The 24,133-nt window shown below is 38.9% G+C and overlaps 1 protein-coding gene across 1 annotated transcript in view; it reads left to right on the top strand.

Annotated features, from left to right (window-relative positions):
* Positions 1-22,077, top strand: part of IMPG2 (interphotoreceptor matrix proteoglycan 2) — a 76,136-nt gene extending 54,059 nt beyond the window's left edge. Inside the window, exons 12-19 of the mRNA XM_019797314.2 lie at positions 2,799-3,102; positions 4,103-5,391; positions 5,992-6,211; positions 11,306-11,516; positions 13,695-13,883; positions 15,482-15,680; positions 16,111-16,190; positions 18,245-22,077. Coding sequence (XP_019652873.1) covers positions 2,799-3,102; positions 4,103-5,391; positions 5,992-6,211; positions 11,306-11,516; positions 13,695-13,883; positions 15,482-15,680; positions 16,111-16,190; positions 18,245-18,257 — 2,505 coding nt within the window. The 3' untranslated portion in view covers positions 18,258-22,077. The remainder of the gene's footprint in view (positions 1-2,798; positions 3,103-4,102; positions 5,392-5,991; positions 6,212-11,305; positions 11,517-13,694; positions 13,884-15,481; positions 15,681-16,110; positions 16,191-18,244) is intronic.
* The last annotated feature ends 2,056 nt before the right edge of the window (positions 22,078-24,133 follow it).

Genomic DNA, 24,133 nt, shown 5'->3' with positions numbered 1-24,133 from the left:
CCCCCCCCCCCCGGCCACCAGGGGTAGGTGCTCCCTGGGTTTCACCTGTGTGGGCTGTGTGCACCCTCTGACTGTGGTGTGGCTGAGCTGTGGTGGGGGTGGGTGGGTTGGGTTCTTGCCTAGGCTGTCTGTGATATATTTTTGGCAGGGGTAGGGGGGTTGGGGGAGGATGTGGCACTTGCCTGGCTGGCTGTGGCTTGGCTGTGGTATGGTGTGTGGGGTGGTGCTTGCCTGGCTGGCTGTAATGTGCTGTGATGTGGGATGGGAGCCCCACATGTGCTAGCAGGTTGGAGGGAGATTGCCAAATGGCACTCACCAGCACCAGCATTAGTAAGGTAGAGTGAGATTGCAAAAGTTGTACCTGCCTATGCTTCTGTCCTTCGAGAAAGCCCTAACAGGTTCCTTCCTTTTTGGCATTTGCTTTAGGATTAGTGTGTCTCCTTCACATATGGTCTAGGCACTTTTCAGACTTCTGCTTTTAATATCATAAGATCCAGTAATTCCACTACTGGGTATTTACTCAAAGAAAATGAAAACACTAATTCAAATAGATATATACAACCGCATGTTTATAGAAGCACTATTTCCAATAGCTGAGACATGGAAGCAACCTAAGTGTCCACTGAAAAATGAATAAAGAAGATGTGGTGTATATATATGCTGTGGAATATTACTCAGCCATAAAAAGAATGACATCTTGCCATTTGCAATGACATGGTTGGACATAGAGGATATTATAGCTAAGTGAAGTAAGTCAGAGAAAGACAAATACCATATGATTTCACTTTATGTGGAATCTAAATGCATACATACACACACATGCAAATGAACAAATAAAAAAAAGCAGAAACAGGCCCATAAATACAGAGAACAAACTAGTGGTTATCAGAAGGGAGGATGGTACGGGTATGGGTGGTTATCAAAGAGAAGGAAGGCTTCCAGCTATGGAATGAATAAGTCATGAGAATGAAAGGTACAGCATAGGGAATATAGTCAATGATATTTTAATAGCATTGTATGGTGACAGATGGTAGCTACACTTGCGGTGAACATAACATAATGTACAGAGTTGTAGAATCACTATGTATTACACCTAAAACTAATGTAACATTGTTTGTTAACTATACTTCAATTTAAAAAAAGATTAAAATCTCTGAAACAAACAAACAAACACACAAACGAGCACACACAAACGAGTGCTGCTTTTGCACTGGGTCCTGGGACAAGCAACTCTGTAAGTGAGTCCTTTAAGGGCAGGTTCTCCATTCCCTACATTTCTGGACATAATCCCTGATGGTTTTATGTTTTGGGGGCTAGTCTCTCATGTGCAGGACCCAAGGGTTGGAGTGCCTAATGAGGGGCACAAACTCCTTGCTCCTCAGGGAAATGTTCCATGTTTTTGAGACTTCATACTGATTTAGATTGCAACTCTTTGGGTGGGGTTTTTGGTGAGAGTGTATCTCTGCCTCTCCTACCAAATTCATGTGGCCCTTTCATCTTTTGTTAAGGAGATGCTGTTCATCTAGTTTTTAGGACTTATTCAGAGGAAATTATTCCATATGTAGCTGTAGATATGTTGTGTCCGTAGGAGGAGGTGTGTTTAGTATCTTCCGATGCCGACATCTTGGACCCAACAGCAGGAGGTTTCTTAAAGGGTCTACCTGAAGGGAAATATAACAATTCAACAACTAAAGAAGCATTTTAGAAATCCAGCCTGTAATACTATAGGCAGAACATGATCAGCCTGTATCTTCCCTGGGTGTGGTTTTAAAAGTACCATGTCTAGGTCCTACCCACAAGCAATTGAGTTAAGATCTCTGGGGTATGAGGCTTGGACATTGGTGTTTTTAAAAAGCTTCTGTGTGATTTTAATGCTACTTAGGGTAAAGTGTGATTGTTCTTTTCTATTAACCTTTTTCACCCAGGAAATATTTTATGAATTTCTTCTATACATATGGCACTTTTTATTTTTTATTACTTATAACTCAACATAGATTGAAGTATATAAACTCTCACCAAATGCCATGGCCATTTTACCTATTAGCATCACCACTAAACTTTTTTGTGTAGACTTGTCTTCATATGGTTAAATAATTAGCATGTTCAAGGATTGTGTTTCTGTCTACTTTTCTATTCCTGAAGTTAAATTTTAAGGTAAGATTAGTACTATATTACTGTATTAGTAAAAAGTCACTAGAAAGAGAAAATTGTATTTTGTAAGTGAGATGCCATTTCATAGATGTTGCTATTCTTTTGAGGTAGCCAGACCACATTTTGATGTGGTGACATTTCTTACCAAAATGAAAAACTTAAGTAGTTAAATACCTTTCAGAGTGATTAATAAAATTGCTAATTGTTCTTTCCTGCTGTGGGTAATATGCTTAGATCTTTGACATCAAAGTATAGATATTAGTAATTATGTAGTTAGAGTATTTAAGCTAATAAGACAGAATTAAGGACCATCTAAAGCAAGAGAAGTACTATTTTTTCCTCACAAACTTATTTTGGAATCTTTTGAATATATTATCTTATCTCTCCCCAATACACAGATTTGATTCAAGAGGTTCATGACTTTTCTGTATATTTTTTAACTAGTATGTGGGTTGAATAGGGATTTGATGAGGGCTCTGTTTAATTCTAGAGCTCATGTTCCCACCCCCCCACCCTCACCCCCACCAATATTACATTGTCTCTGTGTCCTTAGAAAATCTGGGAATGTGTATACATAGGTGATATTTGAAATCATTTTTGTATGTTTCTTTTATCTATGATATGATTTAGCCTTTTTTTCCCCCCAGGATAATACCCTTCAAGCTGAATGGCCCTCAGCAGATGAATCTACCACCAGCAGTATTTCACCACTTGATTTCAGCTCTGGTCCTCCCTCAACCACTGGCAGGGAACTCTGGTCAGAAAGCCCTTTGGGTGATTTAGTGTCTACACCCAAATTAGCCTTTCCCTCGAAGGTGGGCCTCAGTTCTTCCCCAGAGGTTTTAGACATTAGCAGCTTGACTCTTCATTCTGTCACCCCAGCAGTGCTTCAGACTGGCTTGCCTGTGCTTTCTAAGGAAAGGACTTCTGGATCTCACATACTAGAAGATGGTAATTGATTCTAATTACTTGTCATACTTTTTTACTTTATTGTATCAGATGACAGGACTTTTAAGAGAGAAAGATACTAGGGTTAGTAGAAAAGCATGGTAGCATCTATTAGGAGGAAATGTCTTGGGAAAGCCATGTGAGAGGGGGAATGGTCAGATTTCATTTGTTGGAATGGAGATTCCAAATAGGTAAATAATAAGAAATGAACTTGGTGGCTGGGATCGGGATCAATTAATAGATATTTTGAACACTCTATTAAAAACACATAATTTAATTAAATTCCTATTAAAGAACTACTTTAGTTACTTGAATAGTGTAGTGGTAAACAAACAAAATCAAAGATTATTATAGTAGCTTTCAACAGGATTAATTGTGGGGGCCAAGTATAGAGATTTTAGCTTGCATTAGGCTTAAGAAAAGGAGAACTGAATTAGGGTAGTTATAACAGAGATTAAGAAATGAAAATCAAGTAGATGATTTAGATGTGGAAGAAAGGAAAAATCATTGTGACTTATGACTGGAGTATATAGTGAAAGAAGTAGTTGAACAAAGATACAAATAATGAGTCCAGGATTTTAAACATTATAGGTGAATTTGGAGGATCATGGGCAATAAACATAATTAGGAAATGGGAATTCAAAGACAAAATTTCCTAAGGAATTTTCTCCCTTAGTTTCCACTAGATTCAGTAATTGTTTTCAATCTGGTCGCCAGCAGTTCTTTATTTCCATGGAATAAAAAAAATCAAGTGTTTGAAGATGAATTAGTTCAATAGCTGAGATCTTGTTATACTCATGGAAGGGGGGTATATTCATGAGTGATTATACCGTATCACAAAAGCGTAATGAGATCTTCTTGCTTGCTAATTTATCGGAGTAAAAATCAGCAACTGTATCTCCTAACTTAATGAGAAAAAACACAAGTAGCTGGCTTTATTAGGTAAACTAGGAATACCTTTTGGCAACTTTGTAGATTAATTAATGGAAAACTTTATTTTTAGGATTAATCAAAGTTGAAGGGTCAGAAGATTTTCTTTCTGTTCATCCATTGCCTTCAAGTCCACTCACTCACCTGGTGCCAAAGGAAACAATACCATCTGTTGAAGACTCTGGAGTGTCTTTGACATCCTCACCGTATCTGACCTCCTCTGTCACTTTAGATCTTCTTGCTAAAGAAGTAACTATACCTTCTGGCTTGGACTCTTTGGTCTCCAAAGTCAAAGGCCAGTTAGAAGTGAGCACTTTGATGCCAGACACATCCATAGAAAAAGAGTTTATATTTGAGAGTGGTTTAGGTTCAGGGTCTGGGCAAAAGGTAGATCAGATTACTTGGCCATGGAGTGAGACTTCATTAGAGAAGAGTTCTGAACCACTGTCTAAGTCATGGCTTGAAGATCAGGATTCACTTTTGCCAACTGAGGGTATAGATGAGAAATTAGTTATAGATGACAAAATAGATTCTACAGGGCAAAGTATTGACTATTTAAAATATGGACATTTTGATAGAGCCACAAAGTTTGCAGAGGAAGATCTCATTGGTGGACCTACTGTGCCCATCTTTGCAGAGGCCACAACTCAATCTGCATCTCTAATTCTCTCCAAGCAAATATCAGAGGTACCTGACATTGATTATTACTCAGTTACCAAAGCACCTCTTCTACTGACATCTATAGCAATCTCTGCTTCTACTGATAAACCAGATCTATCATTTCTAAAGGAGGATATGGAACAAACTACAGAGTCATCCAACCATGAATGGTTTGACAACGAGATTTCAGTAATGAAGCCAGATACGCAACATTTGGGGACCATATTGCCAGAATCAGATGTAGCTTGGGCAAGAACTTCTTCCCTAGGGAAATTGTCCAGAGGCACATTGGCAAGTACACCACAGAGTACTGACAAGCTCTGGTTGAAATCTTCCATGACACAGTCTACCAAATTGTCTCCAACCACAAGCTCCACCCTGCTAGAGGATGAAGTAATTATGGGTGTTCAGGATATTTCATTGGAACTGGACCGGATAGGCACAGATTACTATCGGCCTGAGCTAATCCCTGAGGAAAATGGCAAGGTTGATAGTTATGTGGAAATGTCTACAAATGTTCATGCCACAGAGAGGGCTGTTGTGGTGCAGCCCACAGAAGGAGGTGACTTGAGTCATACCCAGACTGCAGGAGCTTTGTTGGTCTTCTTCAGCCTCCGAGTGACAAACATGATGTTTTCGGAAGATCTGTTTAATAAAAACTCTTTGGAGTATAAAGTACTGGAGCAAAGATTTTTGGAACTGGTAAGCACTAGAAGTGAAACATGGACATTAGTGAATAATCATGTATGAACTAACCCTCTTTCCTCTAAACACATTAGATCTGAGCCAATGAAAGTGTGGTCTGAGGTGGACATTCATTTACAAATAGTGTCATGGCCTAGGGTTGGTAGGGAAATAATAAGACAGATATAAGAAATGGAAAACACAGATATAGCATGAGGGTGATGTAGTAACTTAGATACTTAAGATTGTATTCCATGAATTATGCGTCTGAAAGAAGTTTAAAGTTCTTTTCACATGTTACCGTGAGACCAGTGTTTTGTAGGTACTTACAGTACCTTCACTGTTGTGATTCTTTAGTGAAACAGAGAGAATAAACTCCCTGGGTATCTAAAACTGGCTGTGAGTTCCATGGGTTCCTAAATATCACTGTGAAAATCTCTTGACTCTCAAATAATTCACAGTTTATACTTTTATTAATGAACAGTTTAAATAATATAAATAGAATATAGTTTGGAAAAGTGGGGGAGGGGTTCATCCTTGTTTTTTTGGGTGGGGGTTGGTATATTTTGAACAAAACGCAAAACCTGTACATAAACTGACTACTTTTCATTATTGTAGCTGGTTCCCTATCTTCAGTCAAATCTCACAGGGTTCCAGAATTTAGAAATCCTGAACTTTAGAAATGGCAGTATTGTGGTAAACAGCAGAATGAAGTTCATGAAGTCTGTCCCTCCTAATGTCAACAATGCTGTATACATGATTCTGGAAGACTTTTGCACCACTGCCTACCAGACCATGAACTTGGCTATTGATAAATACTCCCTTGATGTGGAATCAGGTAATGGTATTGAATACTATGGTGGTTTCTTAGTGGAATCCAGTGATCATTCTTGTGTATTTTCTTCTATACTGAGTCAAGGTGAATTCAATACTTGAAGGAAAAAGAGTACTACGTCAGGCAAAATCTCCACATCTTGGTAGTTATTAAATGATCTCTTCATGGGACATCAATATCATTCTCTTTTTAAAGGGTTGTTCCCACGCATTATCTTGTTTACCTCCCGTTCCCTTTTCTACCTATTCTGTGTAACTCTAGCTCTCTCTTTTACTTATCCACTGTATCTGCTCTGGCTCCATCTCTTAAGTTGCCAAGCTCAAATGATTTTGGACTCTCTTTCCTTCTATATTATTTTCCTGAGCTGTTTTATCCATTTCCATTATTGTAAGTCTTCTATAAAGTCAATAATTCTCCACATTTTTATATGCAGATCAGACGTATCTTCTGGGCTCCAGGATCAAAACTCTATGTATTTGGTGACCTCAACTTGGATGTATCCTATGTATATCAAACTTAAGATATCTAAGAATGAGCTATTGTTTCCCATATCTCCCCATCTTTTAACTAAATCTAATCCTTCGGTCAGCTTCACCATCTTAAATGAAAGCTGTCTCCACTCAGCTACTTAAGCCAGAAACCTGGGAAGTCATTTTGATACCTGTTTCCATTACCGCCACACTTCTGTTGATTCCGAATATTCTAAATATATCTCAAATCTGTATACTTCTCTTTCTCCTCTGCTGCTAGTCCAGGCCAAGCATTCATCACTCCTCATTTGAACCAGTTTCCCTACTACCTCTGTCATTCCTCTCCCCTATCCCTTCTCCAGACAGGAGCCAGGCTGCTCTTCCTAAAACATTATCGGATTATTTCACTCTCCTTCCTGAAATACTTCAGTGGCTGCCTGGTTCACTAGCCACAAGGTCTGGTCCTTATTTTCCCCCAATATCATCCAGTGAAACTAACTTCTTTGCTCATCATATTGTAGTCAAATTAGCTTGTTTTTACTTCCTCAGTTTCAAGAAACTTTTCTTGCCTTAAAGCCTTTGCATATACTTACTGTGCCTGTTGCCTGAAACTCTTTCTCCTCTTGGCTGATTTCTGCTCACCCTTTATGCCTTAGTTCAAAGGTCTCTTCCTTAAGACTTTCACTGATTCACCCGTAATCTAGATTGGGTATCTCCTTTTAGTCCTTCTTGTAATATAATATTCTTTCCTGCTATAGAGTTCATAACTTTTGTAATAATGCTTATTTATGCACATATTTGCTTAGTGGCTATTTTCCCCATTTGAGCTATGCCCAGGGACTGAGACTTTATCTATTTTATTAAGCACTTTCTGGCCAAAACCTAGCATAATGTTTTGTGTATAGGGGTTACTCAAAAATACGGTGAATGGCTGAAATGAACCATTGTTTTTATTTGGAACACTTGGATGCAGAGAATATTGTTGGATCCTCAAACTTTGTTTTCTTTTTCCTTCCACATACCAGAGAATAGTGATTTTGAGTAGGAGTAAGGTGAAATGTCTAGGTTTATATTTCTCTGGTGTCTTTTACTAAGCTCAAACTGATTTGTGAGTCAGCACTATTCTTTAAATGTTTGCTCTAAAGAAACAAGCATTCTTTCCTTTGAAATCCTTGAAGGAACATTATTGATTAAAAATGAGGAAAGTGGGAGAGCCTGGGTGGCTCAGTCGGTTAAGCATCTGCCTTCAGCTCACGTCATGATCCTGGGGTCCTGGGACTGAGCTCCACATGGGGCTCTCTGCTCAGCAGGGAGCCTGCTTCTCCTTCTCCCTCTGCCTCTCTCCCTGCTTGTGTGCTCTCTGTCTCCATCTCTGTCAAATAAATAAATAAATAAATAAATAAATAAATAAATAAATAAATAAATAAATAAATTTAAAAAATGAGGAAGGTGTGGTGCAATGGAAGAAGCAATTAATTATAATTTGGAAGCCCTGGTTTCTTGCCTCTTTCTGCCATTTATCATTTGTATAACTCTAGATGAGCTATTTTATCTCAGATAAAATAAAAGATATTTATTATAAAATAAAAGATATTTAATATATCTTATATATTAAATGGGGATAATATGATTACTTGGCCTATATATTTCATGGGGCTAGTCTAAGTATTAAACAAATAACATGTAAAAACATCTAACTACCCATACAAATGCAAGCAGTTATGATTTATAAAACGTTTGCAGAAGTCAGTGTATTTCTTTTTAAAGAGAAATACAATAAATAAGTGCATTTACTTCAGTTTTATATGTAACTCACATGTCAGGGCATGGCAAGTCATCAAGGATTATAGGGTCACCTTTTCCCTTAACATTCAAACAAACTGAAATTAGCCTGTCCCATGTGCATTTTAGAACCTGCATCCGTGGCCCTCTCACTCTCAATATCTCTAGGAATTATCAGGGAACTTGAGTATGTCTTAATCATCTCCAGCTCTGAGTTATTTGAGCTGTTTCTAATCTCACATTTACCTTGACCCAGGTGGTTGTTCTTTCTGTTAGTGCAACACAGATCACAGAGCACCTTTAACACAAGGTAGTTGATTCCATCAGATATTTGCTGATGGTATGAGGGTGATGGAGGAGGCTTTATTGTAGCATAACAGGTGGTTTAAACATATTACTATTAGGCATAACTATCCTAAATTCCTCAGCAAATCTTTCAAAGGTATCTCTCACTAGCCAATTCTTTCTCCACGACGCAGCCAGCTACCCTGTTACTCTGGCCACTCTTGCTGTCTTTCCAGACCCTCTTTGCATTTCTTTCACTCTTATTTTCCTGGACCCATCAATCCTTCTCTTAGTCTTCTATTGGAAAGCAAGAATGTATTAATTCTACAATTTAGACTCCTGTCTCCTATCCTAAGCTTAGCTCCAGGTCCACCTTTGTTTATTATAAAGTCACCAAGTACTCTTCCAAACAGGGAGTCATCTTTTCTTGGCATTGTCCGCGTTTAACCCACATAAAGAACTAGAAAGAGGCCTTCAAACTACAACCTTTTGTTTACCTGATTAAATATTAGCCTTGGTTTCTTTTAGTCTGGAAGCAAAAGGGAGCAATATTTATCTTTTCTTTTCTTATATTCTATTTTCCTTCCCTCCCCCCTGTGAATACATTCACCTATACCCACATAGAATGGCCACAAAGTTTTAAAATTTCTAAGTAAATATTTTTCTACAACATGTATATTTTTAATTAAGGCCTTCTGATTAAAATACTATTTCATGTCAAGATGAGCTAGAGACAAGATTGACTTGTCTCTTGCCTAAGTTGTTTTCGCATGGTATGTTTCAGAAACTCTTGAACTTTTATCTGCAAAGGGGAGCCATGCAATACCATCCTTCCCACCCCGTTTACACTCCTCTCCCTCACTGCTAGGCCAAGATTAGATTATTTTCTGATTACAAAGTCACAAAATGAATGCTAGGATAAAGATGTGGAAACTTAGGAAGAGCACGGAGGAATCCTGCTTGTAGAAACTTCTCGTCAGTCATCGCATTTGGATGCTCTCCTTGTTATAAGAACGTCTTACCAGTTATCTCCTGTATTCGTTTCCTAGGGCTGCTGTAGCAAAGTACCACAAACTAAGTGGTTTATAAAAACATAGAAAGTTATTCTCTCATAGTTCTGGAGGCTAGAAATCCAAAATCAAGGTGTTGGTAGGGCCACATTTCCTCTGAAAGCTCTAGGAAAAATTCCTGCCTTGACTGTTTCTAAGCTTCTGGTGCTTGTCAGCAGTCCTTGATGTTCTTTGATTTGTAAATATGTCACTTCAATCTCTGCCTCCATCTTCATATGGCCTCTCTTCTGTGTGTCTGGGTCCAAATTTTCCCTTTTCTTTTAAAGACACGAGTTATTGTGTTAGGGCCCACCCTAATCGAGTATGACTTCATCTTAACTTGATCACATCTGCAAAGACCCTACTTCCAAAAAAGGTCATATTCTGAGGTTCTGGGTGGACGTGAATTTTGGGGAGACACTGTTCAACCCGGTTCATCTCACCATTCCTTCATGGGATAAAGGAAGATCAACATCAGAGATCTTCCAAACTCCAAGGTCACAGATTTGTGCAAAATATGTTTAATCTCCAGAGCAGCAAGAAAATCAGTGATTCTCAAAACCATATTGGATTCTCTGGAAACAGAGAATACGCTCTTTATTTTTTTAACTCCCCTAGCCTTTTGGCTAAACATCATGCTTTTTCATCTAGATGAGTCTAAGGATCATTTCCACCTATTTCATCTGTCTTTTGTATCTATGTCATCTTTGCCTTTCACAGATTGCCATTCACCAGTGAACAACATATAGTGGAACCACAGTGTGGTGAAAGACACATCATGGTGAATGCCTTCTATCATTTTTGACTGGTTATTGTCCTAATTATTTAAAAAATTTATTTTTTTTCTTACCTAATCAAAGAAAAATAAAGTTACTGAAGTCAAACTATTATTAGGAATGGCCTGAGGACGTACAGGGCTGATTTATTTTTTCTAACATTGGCTTCCACAAATCTCAAATGTTCTTAGCTGCTCTTATTGGGTTGTATCCACTCCTGAGGCTCCTGTCAGTTCTCTGGGCTCTGTCTCCTGTCCCATGGTTCTCACTGTGGGATAGAGCATTTAGCATCATGTATAGAACAGAGGTAGACTATAGTAGGTTAGGGTTGGTGCAAATGAAAGGTACATGAAAACTGTGTTGAATTTAGATTGACAGTTACATGGCATGGGTTTTAAAGTGTCTCCTTGCTCCCTTGGTAAAAAATGAAAAAGCTTACCCAGGTCATAGGGTTTTATGCTTCAGCTCTGGGTTTCAGAGAAATTTGACAAAAGCTCATCAATCCAAGGATGAGTCAGATTTTTTTGTGTGGTATTAGTAGTGATGGTGTATTTTAATGGTTCAGGAAGGCGGCTGTCCCTTGGTACTTTGGAGGGGGGAGTGTTACTGGAGGGGCTTCATGTACCCAAATTCCTGTGTTTTGCCTTTTCTTGTATCATTCTCTAGTTTTTTTTTGTTGTTGTTGTTTTGTTTTTTGTTTTTTTTTTGTGTTTTTTTTTTTTTTTTATGTTTTAGGTGATCAAGCCAACCCTTGCAAGTTTCAGGCATGCAATGAATTTTCTGAGTGTTTAGTCAACCCCTGGAGTGGAGAAGCAGAGTGCAGATGCTACCCTGGGTACCTGAGTGTGGAAGAACTACCCTGTCAGAGTCTCTGTGACCTACAGCCTGACTTTTGCTTGAATGATGGAAAGTGTGACATTATGCCTGGACATGGGGCCGTTTGTAGGTATGTTGTAGTTAGAGATTTTGGTATCCCAAGGTTATAGATACTTCCTCTGAAGAAGATGGGTCTACACCTATGACTTTAGGATAATCACAGCAATATTTATTATAGAAGTTATATCTAGGCAATAGATGGATGCTGTCTAGTTCTCATGTGAAGACCAGGTCAATTAATAGGGCTGAATTATGGGGCGCCTGGGTGGCACAGCGGTTAAGCGTCTGCCTTCGGCTCAGGGCGTGATCCCGACGTTATGGGATCGAGCCCCACATCAGGCTCTTCTGCTGTGAGCCTGCTTCTTCCTCTCCCACTCCCCCTGCTTGTGTTCCCTCTCTTGCTGGCTGTCTGTATCTCTGTTGAATAAATAAATAAAATCTTTAAAAAAAAATAGGGCTGAATTATACCCAGTTCAATTGGTTATTTTATTTTATACTTTTAGGATGCTGTAAGAAAAACATTATTTAAATGTGTCTTGGGGCGCCTGGGTGGTGCAGTCGTTAAGCGGCTGCCTTCGGCTCAGGGTGTGATCCCGGCGTTCTGGGATCGAGCCCCACATCAGGCTTCTCCGCTGAGCCTGCTTCTTCCTCTCCCACTCCCCCTGCTTGTGTTCCCTCTCTCGCTGGCTGTCTCTCTCTGTCAAATAAAAAAATAAAATCTTTAAAAAAAATAATAAAAAAATAAATGTGTCTTAATTAGAGTACTTGAAGTAGTTGGAGATCTTTGTGTTGGTCCTTAGTGGTGATGATAAGGCAATTGGTACTCAAATTAGGTTTAGGCTCAGATCAATACTTTACACTGTGAAATTTTGTTGTCTACTTGGATATGTTCTTAATGCCTGTGAATTTCTCTTGGTCCTAATGAGTGTTCAAAAATAAAGAAAAGCAAGTATTTAAAGCCTTTGAAATTGTGACAAATATATTTTAAGTACCTAAGATCCATTTTTTAAAAAGGAAGAACCAAAGAAACTCCAGCAGACAGAGGAGCAGATTCGGGTAGCCTAACCATTCTCCCCTGCTCATTTTCCTTAAACAAAACAGAACAAATCAATCTCTGAACCACAGAACAACTAGTCACAGGGGTGTAAAAGGAGAGAATGCTGAGAATAAGCGAGAAATATGAATAAGAGGACAGTTTATGAATGTCAAGATGGGCAAATGTTACAGATGCCAGACACAGAGGATACAGGTGGGAATGATCCAGACTCTTCTGTACGAAAAGTATTAAGTTTAGCTAGAAAGCTCAGAGGAAAAATAGTCTTTCGATTTTTGGAGAAATTAATTTAAAAAGCAGTCATTTCCTTGGTGCTCTGGGAATTGAAGACACTTTTTTTAAAAAAAAGATTTATTTATTTATTTGACAGAGATAGCCAGTGAGAGAGGGAACACAAGCAGGGGGAGTGGGAGAGGAAGAAGCAGGCTCCCAGCAGAGGAGCCTGATGTGGGGCTCGATCCCAGAACGCCGGGATCACACCCTGAGCCGAAGGCAGACGCTTAACGACTGAGCCCCCCAGGCGCCCCTGAAGACACTTTTGCACAAGTCTGGAGCCTGGGGGATTGGGGGCATCTCTGCAGTGTGGTGAAAGGACACTAGCAGTCTGGAGACCTGGGTTCTAGATCCAGATCTGTTGCTGACTAATTGTGTGGTCTCAGTCACTTTCCTTCCTAGGTCTGTTTTTGGTTAAGTATAAATAAGGAAGTTAAATAGAATACTTTTAAGTCTAGTTAGTCTTTTATTTAGTCATTTACAAATAGTCAGGAAGGACCTACTGGGTCTGTACCAGGCACTAATCACAATCTTAAATTGTATGATCATTGAAACTTATGTTCACTTTTTTTTTAATTTTTAATTTTTTAAAAAAGATTTTATTTATTTATTTGACACAGAGAGAGAGAGGGAGATCACAAGTAGGCAGAGTGGCAGGCAGAGGGGAGGGAGAAGCAGGCTCCCTGCTGCGCAGAGAGCTCAATGCAGGGCTCAATCCCAGGACCCTGGGAACATGACTCGAGCTGAAGGCAGACGCTTAACTGACTGAGCCACCCAGGCACCCCTTTTTTGTTCACTTCTGTATTGAAGCTTCACTTGGTCAGCATTTATTTCGCTACCTTTCCCCAGTCCCGCTGAAGGTTCTGCCATTGTTTTCAACACAGTGATTCTGTTTTTGGACTTCATCACTTCTCATTACAGATGCCGAGTGGGTGAGAACTGGTGGTACCGAGGTGAACACTGTGAGGAGTTTGTGTCTGAGCCCTTGGTCATAGGAATCACCATTGCCTCTGCAGTTGGACTTGTCCTCGTCTCTTCTGCTCTTGTCTTCTTCCTTGTCAGGGCTCTTCAGGCTCATTCTGTTAGGAGAGAAACAGAGAGGCCCATCAGGTAAATAAGAAAAATTGCTCTCTGACAGAATAAAATGTTCCTTTTACTCATTTATTTTGTCCTTATTATATGCCAAATATTGGATAAGGATGTGGGTGGAGAAAAACTATAAGGTTGAATAAAAACATGGTCATCCCTGTCCTCAAAGGGTGTCAAATTGGAAACAAACATAAGCAGCAGTATGAATAAGATGAGGGATAAATTTGTTTTGCCTGGGAAGAGAGTCTTAGAAGTTTTAATGATGGTTATGATATTTAGCTGGATACAAGAGTAGATGTTTGCTCTGAAGGTGGCTAATTGAATGAGCATGAGCAAAGTCAGGAGGCATCCATGAATCTCAAGGGCACACTGAAGGAATGGCATTGTTGAATGTGGCCAAAAGGCCTGTTCCATGGTGGGGAGTGGTTATAAGGCTGATGGACAAGAGGTGAGGCCCTTGTGTGATGACCAGATCTGTTAGTTTGTTCCTTTTGGCTCATTCCCCTGGTAATTAGCCAGATTTCTATTTATTTATTTATTTGTTTGTTTGTTTAAAAAAGGTTTATTTATTTATTTATTTGACAGAGAGCCTGTGTGCACGTGCATGAGTGGGTAGAGGGGCAGAGGGGGAGAATCCTCAAGCAGACTCCCCTCTGAGCACAGAGGTTACTGTGGGGCTCGATCTCACCACCCATGAGATCATGATCTGAGCTGAAACCAAGAGTCAGAGACTCAACTGACCGAGCCACCCAGGTGCCCCATAATTAGCCAGATTTGAAATCTGGGTAAGAATCTGACAAGAACTGAAATCTGGTTTTCTGGTTAGTAGCTTCATTAATGGGGGAAATAAAACCTGCCCAGCTTAGTCAGCTAGGGAGTCAAAGACCTGTTAGGTGTTATGTGATTGTGATCCCTGTTTGTACTTTGCTTCTGTGCTGCTAGAGTCTATAAGAGCTACTGCTTCGAGTTCAGGTTACCTTCCCTCACCCCCTGGCTAAGGAGTCACCTCTTCTAGTTTCCTAGAATACCCAGGACATATTCCATCCTTGTTCTTACACTTTTTATTCACTCTGACTTTGCAGTAGAGTGTAATCTCATTCAGGACAGGGTTCCAACAAACTCTGTGTGTCATCAGCATCTAGGATAATCCCAGGCACACAATCAGTGCTCAGTAAGTATTTGTATATCTGAATTGAATTTCACTGAGGTCTCCCTATATTTATTTTCTATCAATTTCTCTGTGCGGTTATATGGTTACATGCTGATATTGGTTTGCATACTCCGGGAATGATGGAGCTGTATTCATTTAATGATATACTATCTGTTGACAGACATATTCCCCCATCAACATTTATTGATAAACACTGTGGGGCAAATAAAGATAAATGAGACATGAAACAGTAATTCCATAGGGCACTTGCCATGTAGCTGGGGAGATAATACTGATAATAATGTTTGAGATTGATCTGGATATTTTTCATAGTTACCTTCCCACATTTGCATCCAGTTCACCTTTTTCTCGCCCAACAGAAATTTTGCTGCAGGTAAATAGCCTTCTACATAGTTGAGTATCTGAAGAACCTGAACCAACCATACTTTTCTTTCTGTGGCTCCTGCAGGCAGCCCGACAGCCTCTCATCCATTGAAAATGCTGTGAAGGACAATCCCGTGTATGAAAGGCATGTGGCCAGACCCCAGCAGTATGAGGGAGCCTATCCTCAGCACCCCTTCTCTAGTTCTGCAGGTGGAGAGATGATTGGTGGTCTGAGCAAGGAAGAAATCAGGCAAATGTATGAGAACAGTGAGCTTTCCAGCGAGGTAGGAAACTTTGCTTTTCTGTTGCTTCTCTGTTGCTGCTGGTGTGTGTGTGTGTGTGCACATGTGTGTGTGTGTACATGGGCTTCAAGAAAGGATGAAAAATATTTCATGATCAGTTTTTTTTCCTCATGATATCTCCCAGGCGATGTGGTATTGCAGAGGATACAGAATTCTGAGCCGTACCTCATTTCCCACCTAGTGGTTTCTTTTTCCATTGTTAGCAAATGCTTTCTCCTTCCTCCCTCTTGTCCTTAGGAATATATGTCTGGGTTTTTCAGAGTGGTTCCTGCAGTATCCAAACCTCCCATTTCTCTGAAAAGGCCATTCTTTCCTAGAGCTCTCCCCTGGATAGTCCAGAAAGCTAGAACTCCTTCAAAAAAGCTGTTGAAGTTATTCTAATGCAATGTATGGTCTCTTTTTCTTTTCTAAGGAAATTCAAGAAAGAATGAGAATTTTGGAACTGTATGCGAGTGATCCTGAGTTTGTAGCTTTTGTGAGAGAACATCAAATGTAAGCATTTGATCCAGCCTCTTCCTCAGGTTCCTAACAGGGTGCCTTAGAGTAGAGGCACGGGTGTGAGTACATAATTCCTGTCCACGTGACATGGGTTCTGGTGATAACCAATGTTTGTTGAGTTCTTTACAGTTAATATGCCTCCACACAGATTGCCTCATTTATTCTCCATAATGGCTTTTTAAGTTGAATGTTTTGTATTTAATTTTTTTAAAAAAAGATTTTATTGATTTATTTGAGAGAGAGAGAGCATGAGACGGGGGAGGGGAAGAGGGAGAAGGAGAAGCAGATTCCCCACTGAGCAGGGAGCCCCATGTGGGGCTCAATCCCAGGACCCTGGAATCTTGACCTGAGCTGAAGGCAGACACTTAACCGACTGAGCCACCCAGGCGCCCCTGTATTTAAGTTTTATAAGTGAGGAGAGGAAGCCTCCAAGAGATGAAGGGACTTATGATCACAATGATAGCAAATGGCAGAGAAGATTTAAAACTAAGACAGTATCTGTTCTGGCCTAGAGATTCCTGGGCTGTGTCATATTTTCTCTCCTGTTACCATGAATATCACCTGTGATTTAATGCTATATGATATTTTTCATAGACAGTTTCTATGAAAAGCACTTGAGCAGCCATAAATCCTCACATATATTGATGTATGCTTCTAATTCTATCTTTGTAGACACTGGTCAGTATGCTTTGAATTACACAAATCTCATTAAGGTATATTTCCTGCCTTTATCAAGTTCATCTTACATTTCACTCTATCTCTTTCCATTTGCTTTTCTCAGCATGCATTTTGGGCAAGTGTCTGTCACTATTTTTCTTTGTTCCCCAGGATCCATAACCAGACAGGTCACAAAAATAAACTATCTTGTAAAGAGACCATTATGGACGTTAATTGAGTATAGTGGGTGAGATATAATTTGGCTTTGATATTTGGTCCTGCTGCCCTTATAAAGGTACTTCCTCATGGATGGGTTCCATCAAGGCTGGATATCTTCACCTGGCTTTTAGAAGAGAAAAACCAGGGCAATTCAGCCATGCTTGCAGAAGAAATTGATGAAGGGTCATGATAACACACATGACCCTGATGGGAGCCGCTGCCCCTTTGCTCTGAATCCCTTTGTTCCAATAGGCAGCCCCTCACTCATGGTTCTTCTTTGATTAATTGGAACCTGAGGAAACTGAAGATGATGCTTTTTAAATTCCAAATATGGTGGAGACTCCTTTAAAAATCTCTGAACATCTGACGTGGCCCCTGGGAGGTGCTGTCAGCTTTGCTGAATGCTGTGAGAGCACTATTACTGGGAGTCTGCCTTTTAAAGACCAGGACTCCCACTCATTCCTGCATCTCCAGCCAGCAGATGGCCTGTGGCTCCGTTTCAGTATTATCCAATAGAGAGAACATGACTGATGTTTCCTAAGACTCTTTATAAGCCCCTTAGAGCCACCTGCTTGAATGTGTTCCCTGAATTAAAAATGCATTTCATCTAGACTAGGACATCCAAAGAAAGGATTCAGGAGAGCCTAATTAGGGACGCACAGATTAACTACATGCTACAGTTCCTTATGGTAACTTCTGTTGAAATATACCAAAGGAAAAAAAAAATCCATGTAACGAAGATTTAAACAAGAAGATCCAGTGAAACTAAAAAAGTCTACACAGACACTGTAACCTTAAGAAGGATGTTCATTGAGGGAAGACAACATTGAAAAAATGTTAGGCATGCCGTCCATATGACATTTTCAATTTCACTTAGTCTCAGCATTTTCATCTATGAGTAGCCCAAGAATATGTTGGTAGGCTTGATTTATAATTCATAAAAGCATGACATGGTCTTGACAGAGTGGGGCTTCTTTTTTATTGTTTTTGTTTGTTTGCCTTGTTTGTTTTTTAACTCAGCAAAGCACAGAACAACTTCCCGGCAAATAAAGAAAATAGAAAGTGTTGGTGGTCTTAGGAACATAGTTTGGTGATGTATTACAACAAAAGTGCATTTCAGGGCATTCTTGGTTTTCCATTAATTGTTCTCTGTTTTCTTTTTTTCATGTTAGGGAAGAGCTTTAATCAAAACTTCTATTTTGAAACTGATCAGAAGCCTAGAGAAGATGGAGATCACTTGCTACCAATGTCATATGATTAACCTGGATTTTGAACTCTGTTGAAAGAAGAATTTTCTACTGAAAAAAATTGAGTTTGGGGACCAAATTTTTTTTCCAACTTAAAATTTTAGAATGTAGTAAGAGATGTGATAATTTTTATAACTATAAAGACCAAAAGCTGTATTTAAAGAAATTGAAAACTGTATGAGTTCTGGGAAATATTAACAAGGAAAAAATGGCCTGGGAGTTGGAGCTGCATTTGCTCTCTACTTCTGAATCTCTGAAGGTGTATCTCAGTAACTGTGGCTCAGGTTTTCCCAGAGGAAGATAAGGCAAGACTCTTACAGGAGAAGGCAGGCTTAGTAAGTGAATATTTTGTAGTATGTTTGTTATTCTTAGGTGGAATGAGAAGCCTTTGAAGTAGTTTTAATATAGTTTGTAGTCAAACATTCATCTAAATAAAAAATATTAAGTTTTTTTGGCAATTAGACTGCTGGAGAAAAAACAACCTTTTTGCTGCAATATAGAGTTAAGTTTGTGCTCTAAGCTTCTACCAGAGTTTTGAATTTCCTGAGCATGTGAATCAAGACCACATTATTGTTAAGTATGTCAGTATCCTATTTTTTTTTTTTTTTTAGTTGTCAAGGAAAACACATATGTATAATGTTTAATGGGTTCCTGTTAGACTACAGATGAATTTAATCATGTGGACAGGGAGGGAGTGGGCATTGGGTCAAGTGCACACCACTGAGAATATACTTTGCTGATTGGTGGGTGGACTGAGTCCAACTAACGGGCTCCCTGACTCTTCTTCTGCTATCTCATGTGTCCTAGGCAAGTCCTGAATCTTTTGTAGTTCCTGGTATATTAATTTGGAAAGCAGCACTAACTACCTCACATAGTATAGGTTAGCTTGTTTACATTGCTTCTCCTTATGTAATAGCTCTTGTCTAAATTCATTTCTGCTTATAAGAAACATGACAGGACTTGCATTGCAATTAAAATTTTTAAAAACTATATAGGTAGGAAATGTCCACATATTATATAAATTTTAATTGAAAATGGAAGTTTTCCTCTTTCTCTCTAGTATGTTTTCAAATGGGTAGCTTTGGAGGGGGCAAGGAGAGGGCCGAATAATCTTCGCTATTAATATCAAATTGCATATACAAATAGCTTATTATTAATACAGTTATTTTATGTTAGATGTCTTCATGTTTGCCAAAAACAATCTTGAACATTTTGATTTCTTTCTGACCAGATATAATTAACCAGGATAGATTGACTGTAAGATAAAATACTTGGTTCTCATTTTTTTTTTTCTTAACTTGATGATTGCCAATGTCACTCATTGTGGAGACACCCAAAACTAAATCTCTGAGTACGTGGCTCAGTAAAGCTATCCAGGTAGTTTGCCAAGTATATATGGTGTGTGTTTGTATGAAGGTTCCCATATCGGTATTCCTTTTCATTTCCTACTCACTTAATGGATTTTCTACAAGTTCAGTGTAGATACAAGCCACTGCTGGGATGTTTTCTTTTGGGCTCATTTGAAAGGACTTGATAATTATCTTTAAAGCATTATAAATGTTGATGACATTTGCCACTACTAAATGCTTAATTTTATTTGTAAAACTTACAAAGATTTCTGTTTAACTTTTTTCTGTTTTAGACTTTCCCCCTAAACTTATATGTGTTAAATGAAAAGAAAATTTGTTTTTATCACACATTAACCTTAGAATGCAACCATCTGAATGTCTGCTTGCTGGCAGAGTTCTATGTAGATGGGCATAAAAGGAGTCTGGGGGCAAGTCACCACATGGGACAGTTAGGAGAAGCACAAATTAAAAGAGCTAAAGAAGGATCGTTGTTTTCCAGAAGCCAAGCAGTAAAGTGGGAATTTGAGAATTCTGACATGTCTGTCTGTGCTTCCCTTTTATACGACCTTTTCGTACAAGAGTAAATCATTCAGCCCTACATGAATGTCTGCTCCACACCTATTAAATAGAAGAATAAAGGAACTCCCATACTCTCAGGGAGAGACTTGGAAGCCTCAGTCCAGGAATAACAACTTCTGCCCTACTCTTGCTGTAGCTGAACCACAGCGGGAAAGATCAGACAATGTGGTTTCCATGGTGAAGATCCATAGGGCTAAAGGATCTATTGCTCTGACAGGGCAGAGGACACCGGAAGAGCTTCTTTTTAAAAGAGCTTTCCCTGAGGCAGTTTAATGGCATATTCATGGTAAAAGTATAAGGGCTAAACTCTCCTTTAGGTTGTGTGAGTATTGGAACATTCTCATTAACCTAGTAATAGAGTATTTAATAAAAATATCACCTTATTTGAAAACAATAAAATGCAGTTAGCACTAAAAGTGCATGCTGAATAACTCACACTTTTTTTTTTTTTTTTTTGGATTCATAAAGTGCTTTGGAGTCTTGTATATATAGCCTTTATCACTGAGTGTACATACACAATTACTGTTTTCCTGGGTCTGGATGAAGGAGAATTTATTTGATAAATAAGACTCCATTTCTACCATGGCAAAGTTTTAAGGGTATTTGTTCACATTTATGTGCCCTAAAGTCATTTACTACTTAATAAAACAAGTGTAGGTTTTACTGGATTTTATTCCCACTTCTTTGTTTTTTCTTCTCCAGTATCTAGTTACTATGGGTTGGTGGCTCCCCCTTTCCCTCCCCTTTGTTACCACATAGTGAATTGTAATGTAGTTGAACAACCTGACTTAATAGTACTTGTGACAAAAAGATGGGAATTGCACAAATACTTTTTGTAGGCCCTAAAAATATGTTGGCTCAAATGGTACCCGAATTAGTTATTCATTTGTGTGCTTGTTTTATAAGTTTGCCTTACATTTCATGATTTTTAGGCAGCTGGTATCATTGTGTCATTTCCATGTTTTCAGTAAGGGATACTCTGACATCTATCAGTCTGTGAATCGCATATTTATTTTGAAATGGGAAGAAAAGGCAACATATTTATTCTGTAAGGAAATAGCTGATTTAGGAGAATAACTTATCTTTATTAAATTGAGATGTTTTAACCTTGAAAAATATGGGTCAGTTTCTTTTTTTTCTTTTTTTCTTTCTAAAATGTCTCTAACAAGTCCCTGTAGGAATGGGTGGGACCAGCCTTCCTCATTTACAATCCAGCTGTGATGAGTAATGGAGCCTAGCTCATTCTATTCCCTAGTGTGTAATAAATGTGGAAAAACAGTGTGAAGGGCACAATCCTCAAATCAATTGTGTTGTGTTACATAAAGGATCCTGGCTGGAGGTGATAGGGTGGGAGGGTACCAGAAAGTAATTGATGATGTAAAGAATCTGCCTGGGAATTATTTTGACTAATGTTTTTTATAACATCTTACACTACTATGAGTTAATAAGATGCAGGTTAAACCACTCTCCGCAGGGTAGTTAAGCACAGATTAAAACATTCCACTATGAAATTTGCAGCTATGACCTAGATTAAATGACCCCTTATTCTGGCTTTTCTCTTTTTCACTTATATTTAGTTATTTCTTTATATATTAAGGGTATAAATAGGAAAAAAGTAAATGTGGTATTAGACAAAAAAAGGCATAATTATTTATGTGTCAGAATTATGATTCTAAAGTGATTGTGTACATGCCATAATATATATTGAGTATGGGGTATGGATAATGAAAGATTCTTCTTTTTTATCTTGTTTATGACATGTTATGTAAAGTATAGATCAGGTAAGTTCATGTTACTGTACTGCTTTCTTAAAATGCTCTAGTCTTAATGTTCACTAACTAGAAATAAAAATTTAAAAATCTTTATATAAAATCTGTCTTTTCTCATGTATATAATTGTGCTATTTTTATTATTAATAAACTTTTTTTATTTTAGAGATAGTGCAAGCAGGAGGAGGGCCAAAGGGAGAGGGAGGGGGAGAGAGAGAGAGAGAGAGAGAGAGAGAGAGAGAGAGAGAGAATCCCGAGTAGACTCTGAGCTGAGCATGGAGCTCTATGCAGGGCTTGATCTGGACCCGAGCTGAAACCAAGAGTCGGCATTTAACGAACTGAGCCACTGGGGTGCCCCAATAAATTTCTCTTTTAAGAACCTCCCTACATTTTTGTTTTTTTGTTTTTTTTGGTCAATTAGAAGAAAACATTGTAGACTGTAGCAACAGTTGTGTTGTAATTACCAGAGATACACACAATGTGACTATGGTATGGAAATGAAAATCATTCTTGCACTAATCTTTGTGTAGTGAGAATGTAGGGGAACTGAGGACAAATTGAGAGCCCAATTTTTGCCTTAAATTCTGTTGATAATGATGCTGAGTCATTATTTGGCCTGTCTTGAACTTTACTCTTTTAAACTCATAGAAGCTTTCATTTTTTCTTCATTTGCTTAAGGCAGGGATGGGAAGAAAACTGATGGAGTTGGTTAAAGAAAGATTTGTGGGGGATAGTAGCTAGCACCAGCTGTTCTGTAGCTAGAGAAGGAATTGGTGACCTGTCTAAAAAGAACAGAAAACACATAAATATGGTATTAGCAGTCTAAAGCTATCCTGCATGGGAAAGGCAGAAGGAAAATCAGCTACGACCTATCTAAGCATCAGCATCAGAAACCTCAATTTTCAGTCTCTTTCCTTCTTACATTTGCCTCTTGGCTTTCTGGCAATAAGGCATGAGGAAATCCTAAATCAATTTTAGAAAGAGGAAGGTAGTCTTAATCTGATTCCAAAGACTGTATTATAAAAAGACAGGGAGAAATGTGTCTAATAAAAATGCCTGTTAACTGATTAATTAGTGACCTAGTTTTAGTTACTAATTAGGAGAAACAGTGAGTAATAACCCTATTTTTAATAAGTCTGGTCAGGGTAAGCCCTAGTCACTGTTAGCTCTCGCCCTCATGATGCTGGTCGGCTTTCTAGGTACTTAAGTATAAGTCCCATCTGAGCTAGTCCTTGATGGGCTGTGTTCCATGAACTAAACTTTAAATTATCTTCTCACCAACACACACAAATATTTTGTGTCCCCCCCCTTTAAAAAAAAGATGTATTTATTTGAGAGAGAGGAGAGAAAGAGAGAGAGCATGAGTGGGGGGAGGGCCAGGGGAGAGGGAGAGAGAATTTCAAGCAGACCCTTCACTGAGTGGGGATCCTAACACAGGGTTCAATCTCATGACCCTGAGATCCTGACCTGAGCTGAAACCAAAAGTTGGATGCTCAACTGCCACCCAGGTGCCCCCTGTCTTTTCTCCCCACCCCCTGCTTCTTCAGTGCAAATAAATCTCTGCTAAGGTAACAATAGCTGTTAAGGAATCATGATTTTTTTTTTAAAGATTTCATTTATTTATTTGAGAGAGAGATCATGTGAGTGGGGAGGGGCAGAGGGAGAGGGAGAAAGAATTTGAAGCACTGAGCTCAGAGCTCTATGTGGGGCTTGATCCCAGGACCCTGAAATCATGACCTGAGCAGAGACCAAAAGTTGGACACTTAACCGACTGAGCCACCCAGGTGCCCCAAGGAATCATGATTTTCTGAGTAACACCAAAATGGTATGTGGGCTTTCTGAATATAATTCATTTTTCCAAATGAAGAACTCTCATTGTCAATATTGCACACACATGGCAGGTTTGGGGAAGAATATGCATATTTTCGGCAGGCGGGTCTTTAAAAGAGTCTCAGAAAATCAACAAAAACTTCTGTCACGCCCTTTTCTGTACCATGTACATGCTTTCATTCCATTATTCACTAACACTTCTATAATTTTTTAAATTTGTGTCACTGACTTTCCACTAAACTGAGTTCTTTGGTGTTAGAGTCATGTCTTGCAAATTTGCTGTTCAT

The sequence above is a fragment of the Ailuropoda melanoleuca genome, chromosome 1 (assembly GCF_002007445.2).
Source record: "Ailuropoda melanoleuca isolate Jingjing chromosome 1, ASM200744v2, whole genome shotgun sequence".
NCBI classification, from domain to species: Eukaryota; Metazoa; Chordata; class Mammalia; order Carnivora; family Ursidae; genus Ailuropoda; species Ailuropoda melanoleuca.
Note: the sequence above shows the minus strand (reverse complement) of the source record. Positions and strands in the feature narration are given on the sequence as shown.